Genomic DNA, 16,570 nt, shown 5'->3' on the forward strand with positions numbered 1-16,570 from the left:
CCCATGGAGAAGGCACCCGGTGTCCCTTAGGCATGGCACACGAATGTCCATGGTGATGGCACCCAGAGTCCCATGGAGAAGGCACCAGATGTCCCCTGGGCATGGCACGCAGACCTCCATGAGGATGGCACCCAGAGTCCTATGGAGAAGGCACCCAAAGTCCCTTGGACATGGCACCCAGAGCCCTGCAGGGAAGGTGCTCAGAACTCCACAGGGATGTCACCCAGAGCTGTGTGCAGATGACATCCAGACCCCCATGGAGATGGCACCCAAAGCACTGTGGGATAGCACCCTGAGTCCCTTGGAGATGACACCCAGACCCCCATGGAGATGGCACCCAAAGCACTGTGGGATAGCACCCTGAGTCCCTTGGAGATGACACCCAGACCTCCATGTGGATGGCACCCAGATCCCCACGGAGATGGCACCCAAAGCACCATGGAGATGGCACCTGGAGGTGTGTGGAGATGGCACCCAAAGCCCTTGGGGATGGCAGCTGAAGCCCTGTGGGGAAGGTCTCAGATCACCATGGAGATGGCACCCAAAGCACCATGGGGATGGCACCCAGAGCCCTGTGGGAAAGGTACTCAAGGGCCTATCGTGGTACCAAACAGAGCCCCATGGGGATGGCACCCAAAGCCCTGTGGGGATGTCATCCTAAGCCCAGAGGAGATGGCACCCGAAACACAATGGAGATGGCACCCAAAGCCCATGGGGATGGCACCCAGATCCCCACGGAGGTGGCACCCAGAGGCCCAAGGTGATGGTGCCCAAAGCACCATGGAGATGGCACCCAGAGTCCATGGGGATGGCACCCAGATCCCCATGGAGGTGGCACCCAAAACACTATGGGGATGGCACCCAAAGCCCCATGGGGATGACACCCAAAGCCCTGAGGGGATGGTACCCAGATCCCCAGGGTGATGGTACCCAAAGCCCCATGGGGATGGCACCCAAAGCCCCATGGGGATGATACCCAAAGCCCTGAGGGGATGGTACCCAGATCACCAGGGTGATGGTACCCAAAGCACCATGGGGATGGCACCCGAAGCCCTGTGGGGATGGCATCCAAAGCCTGGGTGGGGGGGGGTGTCCAATGCTCAGTGCTTTGCCCTTCAGTGTCCTTCAGCATCAACACAAACAGGGCAGGATGAGGCTCCAGGTCCTCCCGGGAGCACCGAACAGCACCCACCAGCTATGGGTCCCTGTCCCCCATGTCACCCCAGCACTGAGCTCCCCAGGCAGCACCCACCTCCTGGGGGGGTCTGTGGGAGTGCGGACCAGGCAAAGCTGAGCCCCAAATCCCAAGTGGGGACGGTGGGTGGCAGCTGGGATCCAGGGGACAGAGCAGCGATGGGGCCACATCCAGGGGACAGGGAGGGAACCCAGCACTGGGGTCAGCTCTACCCTATACTGGGCAGAGTGGGAGGCCACTGGTGTGGCACGGGGGCCACCTGCTGGGCAGAGGGGACAGTGCCACCCCCCCAGCTGGCACTAAAGGCCACCCCTAATTGGAGGGGACACAGCAGAAGGGGGTGCAGGTCCCCAGGGCAAGGGACAGAGCCTGGAGGGCTGGTGACCCCAGGAGGTGTCACTGGGACAGGGTGTCCCCACCCAGAAGCCCCCGAAGGTGCCCAGGGCTGCCAGGCTGGGTGCTGGCAGCAGGTGGCACTGGCACGACACGGACCTGCCACCCTGTCCCCAGGCTGGATCGTCGGGTGACAAACAGCAATGGCTGGACCTGGAAGAGTGCGGGAGGAGGAGGATGGAGAGGAAGGTCTCGCTCAGTGCCACCAAATTTGGGACAGCAGGCACAGCGAGTTAAAGCAGGTTGAGGACAAGCCACATGCCAGGCTGTTGTCACCTTCCCATGTCACCTGTGGCCCCCAAAACACCAGCTTGGGGTCCTTGAACTGCCTCCACTCCCCATTACATCCCCCATATACATAATCCAAATGCCCCCATAACATCGAGCCAAAATTAGGCGTGATTATACAGCAAATAGCCACCTCTGCCACAGTTATGGGCCACCAAACGGCTCCCACAATGGCTGTGGTGTCACCTGCAATGACTCGTCCTGCTGCAAGAAGGAACCTCAGAAGAAATCCACCCTACGAGGGCAGGGTGGATGCCCTGTGGCAGTACTTAGCACCCATTTCCAGCCTAAAACCTCAAAAACCATCTTTGGTGCCTCGGTCGTGGTCACCGGGCATGGACGGACATCACCCGGCCACCTGCACAGAGCTGGAGAAGGAACCAACTATGCCAAGAATGGCCATCAACACATTGGGTGTGCACAATAATGGAATCATAGACTGGTTGGGGGTGGAAGGGACCTCTGGAGATCATCCAGTCTGAGCCACAACCTCTGCTCCCACCTCCAGCAGATCATCCAGTCCAACCCACCTCTGCTCCCACCTCCAGCAGATCATCCAGTCCAACCCACAACCTCTGCTTCCACCTCCAGCAGATCATCCAGTCCAACCCACCTCTGCTCCCACCTCCAGCAGATCATCCAGTCCAAGCCACAACCTCTGCTCCCACCTCCAGCAGATCATCCAGTCCAACCCACCTCTGTTCCCACCTCCAGCAGATCATCCAGTCCAACCCACAACCTCTGCTCCTACCTCCAGCAGATCATCCAGTCCGAGCCACAACCTCTGCTCCCACCTCCAGCAGATCATCCAGTCCAACCCACCTCTGCTCCCACCTCCAGCAGATCATCCAGTCCAACCCACCTCTGTTTCCACCTCCAGCAGATCATCCAGTCCAAGCCACAACCTCTGCTCCCACCTCCAGTGGATCATCCAGTCCAACCCACCTCTGTTTCCACCTCCAGCAGATCATCCAGTCCAAGCCACAACCTCTGCTCCCACCTCCAGTGGATCATCCAGTCCAACCCACCTCTGCTCCCACCTCCAGCAGATCATCCAGTCCAACCCACCTCTGTTTCCACCTCCAGCAGATCATCCAGTCCAAGCCACAACCTCTGCTCCCACCTCCAGTGGATCATCCAGTCCAACCCACCTCTGTTTCCACCTCCAGCAGATCATCCAGTCCAAGCCACAACCTCTGCTCCCACCTCCAGTGGATCATCCAGTCCAACCCACCTCTGCTCCCACCTCCAGCAGATCATCCAGTCCAAGCCACAACCTCTGCTCCCACCTCCAGCAGATCATCTCCAGGCAGAAGATTCCCTGAAAGGGCTTCAATCTGGTGCAGATGGGTCATGAGTGAAGTCCTGGTGGGACGTGGAGTCAACGCTGGAAGGTCCATGGTCTTCCCTGCAAGCCCAAGCTACCAGCCATGAAGCATCAGCCAAGCTTCAAGGTATATACATATTTTATTATTTTTTTAAAAAATGTTTACAGTTCTTGAATTATACACAACTATTGGAGAGGTTATACTCTTAGAGAAGAGGCATTTCTTCATCGGGGTGGTGGATGTGCCCGCTGCATCGACACCGCAAGAAAAAAAAAGAGGAGAAAATGTAAGCAAAAATAAAGAGGTGACTCAACCAAAGGGCAAAACACCCCAATCTCTTCAAGTATCACACGACAGGTACCAAACCCAGGCGGTCAAGCCATGGCCATTTCTCACGCTGCAAACACCCCGCTCAAGCGCCAGCAGGACTCGAACGAGCAAAAAAAAGAAGCAAAAAGAAGAGAAAATCATCAGACACCTCCCAGCCTTCCCAAAGGAGGGTCCCGGCTGACGGGGACACCCACCAGGAGGGGACGGGACGGGGCGTCCCGGCTCTCCAGCGCGTTTTGAGGGATGGATGGACACATAAAGAGAGAGATGGGTTGGGGTTCAAGCATGGAGGCGGGAGGATGAGCTCCAAAGCTCTGCTGGGGGTTGTCCCCATGTCCGGATCCTTCCGCGTTCACCAAACCCACCTGTGGGGCGGGAAAAGCTCATCACGGAGGGTGAGGGTGACAGCAAGTGCCACCAAGGGACACGGCAACTCGGCTTCTCACGTCCCCCAAAAACCTTGATGGCAAAAGGAAGAGTCACAGCAACAGAAGCCAAAGGTTGTTTCCAAAATAGCGGAGAATTCAACCCGGGGTCCAGTGGGTTGGCGGAGAAATTCCCGTCACCCCGACGGCGACACCACCATGAAAACAAACCCCTCTAGTTGACCAAAAGAAAGAGCTTTCTCGCTTCACTACGGCTCCACCTTTTCTTCCAGCCTACGTAGGTGTAGTTTAATTTACAAACTGTTGGGGGGGAGGGTTATTTTGGGAGAAATATGGAGATTTGGGGAAAAAATAGAGGTGAAAAATGATGGAGGGGAAGCTCATGGGGTGCAAACGCTCCCAACCCATCTCAACCCCTAGAAGCATCTTTAAATGTTTTATTTTTTTTTTTAAAAAAGCAGCATTTTGGCACCTCTGTGCCCAGGTGGGGACTTTAGTGGCACCTTGGGGGGTCTGGGACACATTTTTGGGGCTCTAAAGCCCCCGTGGCCTCACCACTATTTTTGGTGGAAAACCCCCATTTAGCAGGAGCTGCGTTTCCCAAAAGGCGGCGGGGGGAACGTACGAGAGGTTGGATGCGCTAAATGGAGCGTCGGGGACGCAACACCTGCAAAGGAAGGTGGGATGAGGTAATTAGAACACTATTGTTATACAATATTGAAAAAATACAAATTTTTATTGTGATTTTTTTGGCTTTTTTTTTTTTTTTTTTAATCTTTTAAACTGATATCACCACCCAGCACTTAACTCTACTCCTAAGTAGCACCTACAAGTAAAGGTTATAGCACAAGCAAACTGCCGCCTCGGCAGATAAAGCAAATTAAACAAGTGCCAGCAAAACGTGGCCCCTCCCGCCCCAAAGAAATGAGAGAAAGCAGCGTGCTAGATAAGAGTTAAGTACACCATTACATGTTAAATAGTTAATATTACCCTTCCGACAAAGCCACAAATGCTAGATAGAGAACTTCAGCACATCACTAGCAACAGCCCTAACGTTACTGCTTGGAAATTAAAGGGAAAAGGGAGGAAAAAACCCTTTGCTTCATGCCCGTAATGAACGTGAAGGAAATTCTTTGTATAGTTTTTATTAAGGAAAATCATGCTAAAGCAAAGTGGGTTTACGAGGGTTTGTTTTTTCCCCAAAAGAAAGGATAGTAATAAATTGATTGTGCTTTATGAATGAGAAATAGGGTTGGAAGCTCCCAACCGCAATGACTCGAAACTTCCTAAAGAAACAACAATTTGGGGAGAATGACAAAGGTACCAGGCCTGACATTGAAAACTCCGCTCGAGTGTTGCTGGGGTGGGGGAGTTTTCCATGCGCTGTCCTGTAGGTCGCACCACAAATGAAAACGTTGTGTCCAAACCCCTCCAGAACCGCCCCCCCCCCCCCCAAAAAAAAATACAGCAGGTAACATTCAGCTTTAAAAACCCAGCTTGGTTGGAATCTCCAATGCACAATGATCCGAATTCAAGTATCCCGGCATCCCGGAGAGACATTTACTACATTAGATTTTGTATATTAAAGCGAACAAACAAATCTCAGCTCACTGAAAGACACCAGGAGAAATCAAATGTTTCAATCCAGAAGCATTCTGGACAAAAAAGAACTAAAAAAAGCAATAATAAACCAAACCAGAGCAGATTCACTTGCTTCCTCAATTGGTGCTTTTAGGCTTTTTTTTTTATTCATTTTTTCTTTTTCTAGATCATACTCTTCGTTAACTTTTCAGAAATGTTAATCCTGTTGCACACACACAAGCAGATGGCGACAAAGCTGGTGCAGGAGGGGGAACGGGGGGAAAACCAACAAAAAAAGGCGAATCAAATCAGTGCCGATGGATTCGTGGACTACGGGCAATGGGCCGATCTTGGTGGATCTGAAGCTCTCAGCAAGGCAAATCCATCCGGTCCGAGGACCTTCTGAGGAGATGGAGAGTGTTTGCCAGGTGTTTAACCATATTTTCAAGCAAGAAAAGAACCCAAAAGAATAATAATTAAAAAAAGAAATAAAGCAAACTTGAAGCCATTAAAGGGCAGCAGTTTCCAAACTATGCCAGTTTGACTTCACATGTGCTCCAGCTAAATCAAAGCACTGTTCAGAAAGCATCGCTTGTGGTTTACTTCTTGTTTTTCCTCCCAGAAAAGGGACCAGCTCGTAATCCAGACCAAGAAAGTGAATTAACATCCAGGTGAAGGTTTTCCAAAGTCCCCAAAGCGAATAGAGCAGTGGTTGGCAGTCCCTACGGCTCGCCAGGGCAGGCAGGAGTCCACATATAAAAACGGACTTAAAATCCAAGTCAAAACTTTGAAGCGTCAATGCTCTGAAGAGCTCCATGCATTTGCACTGCTTTTATTTCGATTAAATGTGACTCCACGTCAAATACGACCAAAGGTTGACCTGAAGGAGCACCTTTCCTTCCACTGTCTGATCTACACGGCCAGTAGCATCCCCCAAGCTTTTAGACCTCGAGCAAAACGCCGTCCCCACGTTGGCGTCCAAGGTGGTGTCTTTGGAAACAGCGATAAGAAAGCAAACATCTCTATTTTTTTTCATTTTTTCTCATTTTTTGTTGCTAACTCCCTACCTACCGGGGCAGCTGTGGTTTTATTTGTTAGCTGACAGTTCAGTAGCACACAAGTCGACTTGGCCAAATGGAATTTTGAATGCATGCATTCGGGCTGCATATTGCTACCAAAATGGAATGTGGGAATATGCTATGCACCTCGGGTTGGAGAAATGACCAAGAAAAAAAAAAAATCAAGATCTAAAGGGTGATATATATATATATATATCAATGCTATTATTCATAAAAACCTTGTTTAGTAATAAAAAAAATTGCTTTGTTTAAATATGAATATTATAGTCTGCTTCTCATGGTTAGGAAATTAGAGTCTCTCTGAAAAGCAGGGTTGCCTCTTCTACTACAACTCCATATCCTGAGCCTCGTCTTCCGAGAAGTCGGACATGGAGCTCTCGGACGAGCTGTCCCCGGTGCCTTCTTCCTGTTCTTTTAGTGCTTCTTCTGTTGCATATTTCTGAATGTATTCTGTAGGTGACAGAAAATAAAATAAAGAGACATATAAGCAGCTTATATTCAACAGGCAGAGGGTGGGTGAGCTACGAGTAACGGCTGGTTGGGTCACGGCGTGTTTGATGAGCTCCGATGTTTCTCAGACCGGAGGCAGCGTCGTCCATCAACAACCTCAGAGATGTGCAAGACTCTGGAAAACAAGTCTGATCCCAAAGCTTCTACATCAGCACCATGTACATTCATAGCTGGAAAGAACCCAAGTTCTCCCTAGTATGATATATCGCACCTAATAGGAGAGAATTCGATTTACTGCCAAAATTGGAGCTACTACGTTGACCTAGAGAACAAACCTAAAAGCCACCGAGATGTCACCGTTATGTAGCCTGACTTTAAGAAATTGTAGCTCTCAGAGTTTAAAACGGTAGCACAGAACAACTGTCACTGAAGCCAAGTTGGGAGCGAGACTAAACATCCAGGCTAAACTCTGCATAAGCTGGAGCCAAGCTGAGAGCGAGACTAAACTCCCAAACTAAACTCTGCATAAGCAGAGTTTAAGGAAGGATGGGGAGAGCAGAGCAGAAAACTACAGCACTTTCCGTTTTTTAAATAAAAAGCAAAAGCTTCCTACCCCAGCCCTAAACTAAACACGGGGCTGCCCTGGGCTCTGGTTTTACCCTCGGAACATCCAACAGTGGCCACGGGATGAGCTGGGGACCCGCGCGGAGCCCTGGTCACCAATACAAAAGGTGTCACACAGCGGGGTGCAAAGCACACGGGCTCTCAGCACCCAGCTCAGCACCTTCAACTGGAGCCAGGAGGAGCAGGAGGCTGCCCAGCAAGCAGGGAAACTGGTTTTACTGGGATTCCTGCCGGCAGGTGGGGGAACCGCTGCCAACTGTGCCTTGTGCGGCTTCCACGGTCACCTCTGTGCAGAGGGAGGGAGCAAAAACGCAACGTAAAGTGGAGCAGGTAAGTTAGATTGAGTCTGCGAAGCACTTTGTGGATGCAGGAGGGTCCCGCAGTGTCCCCTCTGAGGTACAAGGTGTCCCCAGCTGCCAGGCTACCTTGAGCGGAGAAGTTCTGTTCCTTACACACGTGCAGGATGGAGCAGGGGTGAAAACTTGGCACCAAACTGGGCTAAAGAAGGGGTGCTCGGCCTCAGCTTCCAAACCTCCCTCTTATTTATCTCCTCTTTTCCACCTGACAATGAGAAAGCGGCTTCACAGCACGAAGAAGGGATGTAACATCTGTATCCCAACAGCAGATCACACGCTTTGGGAAGGAGGGGTGGATGTCCTCACACTGCTGGTGGGGAATTCCAGTGGTGAACTTGTTACCTTTCCAGATATGAAGGCACCAAAATATGACAAAGCTTCCTCCAAACAGCAGTATTTAAAACATTTGAAGAAAGAGGGAACACCGCCACCCTTTTGTGCTTGAAGATGAGCCCCTTTGCAACCCAGTGCCAGCCCAGCAGCCGTCCCAACTGGATGTTCTTCAATTCCTCCAGGGAATGAGATCCACAAGGAGCATCTCTCCTCCAGGAGCACAGATTATTGCTTTTTATTCCATATCCTATCAGCAGGTGGATGCACGGAAAAGCTGCAGAAGGACATGCCTGATGCCAAATAAGCAAGTGCTACAAGACCGGGCTTTGCAAAGCCTGGTTGTTCTTAAAGCCAGCTCTCCTTCCCTCTGCACTTCCATCCTTCAGCCTCCTGGAAGAGGAAACACTCAGCAAGAGGTCTGGGGGTTTCTTCCACGTTTCTGGAGCTGATGTAAGGACACAGAGCCCAAACTCGTTGTTCCATCCTGGAAAAGCTGTGAGAACGGGCTGGAAGGTGCTTCTGAGTCCATCCTCAGGTCCTGGCTGCTGAGAACCGTGTTCTTGGAAGGCGCGTGCCCGTGTCATTGTGGAGCCTCTGCCCTGTCTGATTGTGTCTCCCATCTGCACTGGAGAACAAGATTTTGGAGTCTGGGGAGCATCTGCCACGAGACGGACACTGCAAAGTGAGAACCGGTGCACCAGACCTAATGGGTTAGAGGTGAGAGGGAGGAACTGAAGGAGGGACCCAAAAAAAGCAGCGTGTCCTCAGAGAATTTGGACGGGAAGGTGGGTGGGCAAGAGATGACGAGCAGAGCTAAGGGATGGGATGCTGACAAGATGTAGTGGCTGCTCCCTTCCCAAAGCTTTCCAAGGATTCTTCTCCCTCTGGAAAAGGGGTTTTTACCCAGAGAAGTTGTTATTCCTCGCACAATCCAGCAAAGGGAACCCAAGTTTGCTGGAAGACCTTGGATGACAAAGGCAACGCCTTAGTGGCAACCTCAGAAACACATTCGCTCTGTGTTTACCCCAAACCCACCTAAATAAAGGCTGTAGCTGCCACGGGAGTCCCCAAAACAGCAGCCACAAGCCAGTGAGCGGGGCAGGAGGAGGCAGAAATTCCCCACCGACTACTTCAAGCGCTCTCTGGGTGATTCAGATATAGAAACCAACTTCTCTTACTGTTAGAAAAGACCTGATTGAGCCTAAATCATTTAAGCGAAAACACAACTTGAAGCACTTCAAGCTTAAAATATCTTCTACCAGGAAAGCTACCAAGGCCCCGAGACGGGTTTTTCTGAAGGTTTGATCTGAATGTTGAAGTTGTATCTTCAGTCTATGAAGGGAAGAAAATGGAAGTGTCTTCCACCAAAGCCTCTTCAAGAAGGGAAAGCCTTGGTGCACCCGTTCCTACCAGAGACACTTCGCTTTGATTCATCTGGAGCAACAAGAACAAGCGGCTGGTACATGCCCATAAGCCATCGTGGTGTTTCAAAGGACTCGACTGGAATTCCACCATAAAGCCTTACTTGTTCGGGTCTCATATCAAGAACCACAGGAACTACAAACCTTGGGCCACAACTCTAAGGCTACGCCCGTCTCCTCGCTACCGCTACGTCAAACAACTGTTCTGTGCGCTCATAACTAAAAAATGAAGAAAAGCAGCAATTATTTATTCGCGCTACCAAGTTTCCAGAGCCGAGAAGCTGCTACAACAAGCCATTCCCATCAATTTTAACGTGTCCAAGGTTATTTTTAAAAACGCTACAATATGAGGAATGACAGCGTTTAGTTCCATCTTCTACTTGTCACGCAAGCCTGGGAAGAGCCAGCGGAGGCCGGACTCTTGGGTATATGGAACACGAAACATGTTGCAAGCACTTAAAACTCCTTCCAGATCATCTTCACAGCCTGTACCTGGCTGTCAGGATGGAAATGGAGGAGCAGAATATTCCATTTAGCCTCCCCGAGGGATGTCCTCAGATCTTGAAGGCCTTGCTGTTGGTTAGCATCACTTTATTTGCTTTCTTTTCCAGGGTGTATCTTTTTCTTTTTGAAGTCATTCATTAAAGCACAGAGGACACCCCAAGCGTCCCTTGTGTTTGCCCTGGAGATTTTATCTGACAAACTATTTTGCCTGGAAGCTTTGTCATATGAAAAACAGGCAGTGGACTCCAGGACACCGAGCAGGCCGGATCTGCAGGGTGGTTTTACAATCCTGTCACGCAGTCATCAGGAATCAAACAAAGTGGGTTGAATAACTCGGTATTTAAATCACAGCTTCGCTTGGCCTCATTTGTAGTTCCGCCCTCAAACAAGAATTGCAGGTGACGAAGAGTCATTTCGCATCGGAACGAATTGACTCGAGGTTTAACCGCTCCGGAGTGACGTGGCAGAGCTGGTGGAAAGACTCTACCAATAAATACCATGACAAGACCAAGCTTTCACAACACTCATTAAGGAAAACTGCTGCTTCACAACGATGATCCTGAGGATCTCTTCCAACTGAAGTGATTCTATGAGACGATTAGATCGTGCCACTGTGGATGCTCCCCTTGTGGAACGGGCCCTGCAAACCTTCCTGGCAGGGCTCTCATGGACAAACGAGCCTTGTGGTTATTCAATAACCCCCCAAAAATAATCAGGCAGTCATGGTGTCTTAAAAACGTAGCTGAAGACCCAATCTGTAGATTTCCCACCACTGGATTGAATGCTGTTTGTGTTCAGCGGATCAGGGGAGAAATAAAGTCCATGGTTTTGGGGCAGCCACCACCGCTATGGGCAACCTGGGCCAGGCTCTCATCACCCTCAGTGTAAAATATTTCTTCCTCACGTCTGGAAATGTTTCACCTGGGTTCCCCCAGCCGAGTTACACACCTGCAACCACATCCTGCTCACAGGATAAATCATTTCCTTGCTCTTTGAAGGCACCTTTGAGACGTAAAAGCTCATAACCTCATTCGGTCCTCTAGATTAAACTCAGAGTCTCTCCATTTCTCACCTTAAGATGCATCTTCAAGACAATCTGCCCTTGTTCCACCCTTTGAGACATTACTAAGTGGTTTACAGCTTTCTTAAATCACAGAATCATGGAACACCAGGGACCACAAGGATCATCTGATCCAACCTTTCTTGGCACAAGCCCGGTCTAGAAAAGCTGGCCCAGCGCCCTGTCCAGCTGACCCTGAAACATGGCCAATGTTGGGGAATCCACCACTTCCCTGGGGAGATGATTCCAATCACTGATTCTTCTCATCAGGAAAAATTTCCCTCTTGGTCCAACTGGAATCTCCCATGGAGTAACTTGTACCCGTTACGCCTCATCTTTTTCCATGGGACTCCTTGTAAAAAGGGAGTTTTCATCTTCTTTGTAGCCACCCTTTAAATACCATAACGTGGTGCTGAGGTCTCTCTGAACCTTCTTTTCTCAAGGCTGAACAATCCCAGTTCTCTCAACCTTTTCTAATACAAAGGCAGTCCCTGAACTGGGCACCAGTAAACCTCGGCTTAACTAGGAAGCAGCAGAGAACGATTACTTGGCATTTACGGCAAATTCGCACTCTGTCACAGTACGGAAGTGCTTCATCATCGATTCCTTGATTGCTGCTCTCTGATCACTTTCCAAAGAACTGCTAACGAGCCACTTTCTATTCAGTAATTGTGCAACTGGATGGTCCCGCTTCAGTTCTTGGCCTTTCGGTGCTCACACGCATTTTCTTCCAAATTGTTTCTTGGATGTCTCAAAGTTGTGCTGAATCCTAAATCCAGTTCACTTACAGCCTTCCCTGCTTAGGGTCTGCTAATCAATTTAAAAACCCTTCCCCACATATTGCATAAATCACAGGAGCAGCTCATCGACCCCTTATTTCTGATCACCCCCATTAATTAATAAAATGGATGGTGACCCTATTAGGGGAAGGAATGGGCACGGAAAAACAAACACGCAGCAAAGACCTTCCTCATTCCCCCAGGGTGGAATCACAGTAACGTCACTCACGCCACAACATGTTATTTACACCCTTACCTTTAATTTTCTGTTTGTACTCTTCTGGTCGGTGGAGGTACATGGCTGCAGCGTCACCATTTAGAGGATCTATAGGGTTGGGATAGGCCAGCAGCTGGGGCAGGAACGATTCAAATATATTGGTGAGATCTGCAAGTAAAAGAGATGGTTGTTCATGTCCACAGGCCCAGAGTCAGTCTGATTAATTATCCTGCAAGAGGAGCACGAAGCTTCAAGGGCAAATGTGCTGAAAATCTGGGAACAAGTTAAAATAAAGGCAACTGCATCGGGGAAAACACAGACAGGGCTGCTAAGAGGTATTGCTGCAGCTCCCACGAACTGTTTAAAATCCTGATAATGTAGGTATAGATATTTGTGGGTTAAGCAAAAAAGTGAATGGTCACAATTGTCTTGTTTCCCATTGAGGCTCAGCCCTGGTTTTAAAAAAGAAAAAAAGAGGGGAAAAGAAAAACAAGCAGCACTGGTGCTTCACCCCTCACTGAATTCTCCTCCTATTTCTGCCTCCTTCTATTAACATCTTCAAATGTGTTATGCTCCATGAGTAAATTGACAGATCTCAAGCATAAAGCATCTCCCAAAGTGCTTTAGATGATTGTGTTCATAGAAAGAGCAACCAACAAGTCCCTCCTCCAGCTCAAAACAATTTGTGGAATGTGAAGAGCTCACATTAACACCTTGGTGCCAGCTGGCATCTGTCACCGAATAATCCACAACAGGGAACTCATCTGGTGTCGATGAGTAATTGTGGACACACAAAACCCTCTTCCCACATCCCTGAGACAACAAGGAGCACACTTGACGGGTGAGGGTGTTCAGAAACAAACCCGGCGTCAACGTTTCTCCTCGAGGGCTTCAGAAGGACCACACGCACCCACACAGAGCGGAGATTCAACCCTGGTTTGGGGCTGGGTGCCAGGTTTATTCCAGCTACTGGAGAACTGGTGATACAGGCAGACCAGCATTGTCTTTCTCCTGGTGGCAGAGAAATCCTGCCTGCGGATAAGCATCACCAGCCCCCTCCAGCATGGACCGGAGCGGAGCTGTCAGGAGAGAAGCCCAACACCATCTCAGAGCCACCACGTGAGAGTTGATCATAGAATCATAGACTCATTGAACAGTTTGGGTTGAAGGGACCTTCACAGCTCATCTAGTCCCATCCCTGGCCATGAGCAGGGACATCTTCACCAGCTCAGGTTGAAGAGGCTGGGGTGAGGTTGAAGTTGGGTCAAGAAGGTTGAAGAGGTTGAGTTGAAGTGATTGAGGTTGGGTTTGTAGAATCTTGGAAGGGACCTTAAAGATCATCTAGTTCCAAGCCCCTGCCATGAGCAGGGACATCTTCAGCAGCTCAGGTTGCTCAGAGCCCCGTCCAGCCTGGCCTGGGATGTCTCCAGGGATGGTTCATCCACCACATCTCTGGCCAACCTGGGCCTGGCTCTCACCACCCTCAGTGTAACAAATTTCTTGCCTAGTCTTCCTCATCTCAACCTGCCTCTTAGAGGAACCAGCCTGTGTGACTATCCCTGAGCCACCACTGAGCCTTGTGTTGCTACTAAATTCAACGGGATCTGATGGAGGGCAGGGACCTCAGAGCCCTCAACTTTCTAAAATTTTCATCAAAATGGGTGTCAGGTAGGGAGAGACATCTCCAAGTGCTCTCACAGGATGGCTGGGGTTGGAAGGGACCTCTAGAAGATCATCCAGTCCAACCCACCTGCTACAGTAGGTTCACCCAGAGCAGATCACACAGGGTCGCGTCCAGGCAGGTTGCGAATGTCCTTGGGTAAACAGCTACTCTGGCCCTGGGCCGCAGCCACAAAAAACTCCATCGCCAGCAAAGTTACAGCCTTGGGAGAGTCACACGGTAGATCCAGGCAGATCTTCACCAGCACCTCTGCAGATCTACCAACGGGTGTGTTTTCAGAATGCGCTTTCAGATCTTGCTCAAGAGGACTGAAGGAGATTTGAGGTTTTGTCAGGTCTTCCCTTCTTCATCAACACATCCAGGACACTGCGCTACAACTACCTCAGTCGCATAATTCAGCATAAACCTCCCTGAGGAGGAGGAAAAGCCACAGCTTCATACACTCAAGAGTGTAGGGTTCATTATAGCTGACACTTCATCATTCAACTGCAAAAAATAATGACCTTGATCACTACGGATAGCAATCGCTTGGTCTCTGCTATACAGTGACACCACTAAGAAATTATGTGGTTTTAACCCCAAATCTCTTCCTACTATAGAAGCTTTTGCCCCTTCCAATACTGGCAAAGGACAGTGACAATGTCCTTTGGAGCACAGACGGTTCCTTGACCAGGTTTGCCAAGGCCGGCACAGCAAGGTGCCACCAGCTGCTTCTAGGATCAACGCAACAGCAACTGCAAAAAGGATCCTAATCCAAAAAGGGACCACAAAAAAACAGTGAGAATGCTCTATAAAAATACTTATTTCCATGGCTTGTCCTCGGTGAATCAATTAACCCTCTTCGGAACTGGGTACGGACACCATCAGCAAGAAGTTGGTCAAGTCTGTCTGTGGAGCAGGCTCAAATAAAGTAGTTGTGGCTGTTAGACAACTAACATCTCCCATACGCTGAGCAACCAGAGCCCTGGGAGGCCACCGTGGTTCACAGGACACACTGCAGGGATTTTTAAGAGACCTCAGTAATTTCCTCCTCCTTTCAAATCCCAAAAAGTAACATTGGCTTAGCAGGAACGAGTTGAACGTGTGCCGGAAGCCTGACCATAGCGCTGAAGACTTGATACTTGAAGGAGAGGGAATTTAACCGTGACGTCCTCAGGAATTTATTGGTAGCTATTCTGGGTTTCTTCCACCTCAGTTGCTCCTTGAATTATCTGACCCATATCCTCTGCCAGCACAGGGGTGCTCTGGTTTAAAAGGGTGACGTTCCAAACAACGCAGCTGTGCCGAGGAGCATCGGGAAATATTATTTTCCCCTTTGTATGTCGTGGTCAGAAATGGGTCGTCTCCTTTTTTTGACTTAAGGAGGCAAAACCCTGCAAGTGGCGACAGTGGTTTGAGGGTTTGATGAGTTCTGAGCGAAGGGGCCAAGCGAATGGAGTCACCCCCGCGTCCTCCCTGCAAATTTGAGGCAAGGGAAGGGAAGTTCACAATAAGATGACTGTCAAATTATGTAATTTCTAACACCGAATTCCACCAGTGACTGTGGAACGTGTTCTGTACAAAGTGAACACCTGACACCTTCAAGTTGCTTAAAACCTGTCACTGATTTCACAAGAAAAACAAAGATTTTTGCAAGCTTGCTGATATTAATACACCACAAGCATAGGAAATAATAAGCTGGTTTCTTCTACCTTTACAAGCAATAATGATGACAAAACCACAGCAGCACTCATTAGGAAACCTCTCGCAGAAAGCCCTCCTGTGGAATTGTTTGGAAATAGCGCAGAAACCCTACCCCTGCCTGGCTTCCAAAGCAAAACCCGGCCTAGCAGAGCGCAAAAACCAGCACTAGTTACACCGTGGTTATTTTCTTTACCCGGCCGCCCCCACAATCTGCACTTAAGGCCGTGGAACAGCAGCACACGCGGCACCGAGCTGGATTTTGCGTGGATTGAACCCCACAGGCTCATCCCCAGCAGGTATCTCGGTTTGCTGACACCGCTTTATTCCTTCGTTCTCATAGAGTGTATGAAACGCATTTACTACGTGAGGACTTCAGGCGTTCCGACGAGGAGTAAAGTTCACCGAGTTGCTATGGCAATTTCCCGCTCGGGATTCACCAAGTCTTGGTGTTTCCTCACCAATTGTGCTGGCGGGGAAGGTGAAGTAGCTTGTCTCTCTAGCAACGGCTTCAAAGCTTCAGCTTCCATAGGTGAAATTCAGATTATCACGGAAGAACGTGAAGGATTTGATGTGTATGTTCCTCGAAGCATAACTGAAGTTCACATTGTTAAAATGCAGCCAACCTAGACTAGATACCCAACTGTATTTCTTTAAACAATTCCAGCTCTCTCTAAATGCCATTTCAATGGGTTTTCAGCTACGAACTCATGGTTTATAGCTCTAAAAAGGAGTTATAGCCAGATGTGAGCTAATGGGAAACACAGAATGGAATGGAACAGGTTTCTGGTTCTATCTTCTGTATAAATGGGTTCATAGTCCTGTGCACAAAGAACAGCAGCTCAAATACACCTACAAAATGTGGACGGGGAACAAGGTTTCACT

At 49.4% G+C, this 16,570-nt stretch overlaps 1 protein-coding gene across 2 annotated transcripts in view; it reads right to left on the reverse strand.

Moving 5' to 3' along the window:
• Positions 1-3,330: 3,330 nt before the first annotated feature.
• UBE2H (ubiquitin conjugating enzyme E2 H) overlaps positions 3,331-16,570 on the reverse strand; it is a 51,101-nt gene continuing 37,861 nt past the window's right edge. The window contains exons 6-7 of one of the 2 annotated variants that reach the window (XM_082075267.1): positions 12,364-12,492; positions 3,331-4,587 (exon numbers count right to left, since the gene is read on the reverse strand). In XM_082075267.1, coding sequence (XP_081931393.1) covers positions 4,502-4,587; positions 12,364-12,492 — 215 coding nt within the window. In that variant the 3' untranslated portion in view covers positions 3,331-4,501. Of the gene's footprint in view, positions 4,588-4,637; positions 7,031-12,363; positions 12,493-16,570 lie in introns of those variants that run through there. The other variant, XM_082075266.1, reaches the window with a different exon arrangement.

Source organism: Streptopelia decaocto (assembly GCF_964273445.1).
Source record: "Streptopelia decaocto genome assembly, chromosome: 1".
NCBI lineage: Eukaryota > Metazoa > Chordata > Aves > Columbiformes > Columbidae > Streptopelia > Streptopelia decaocto.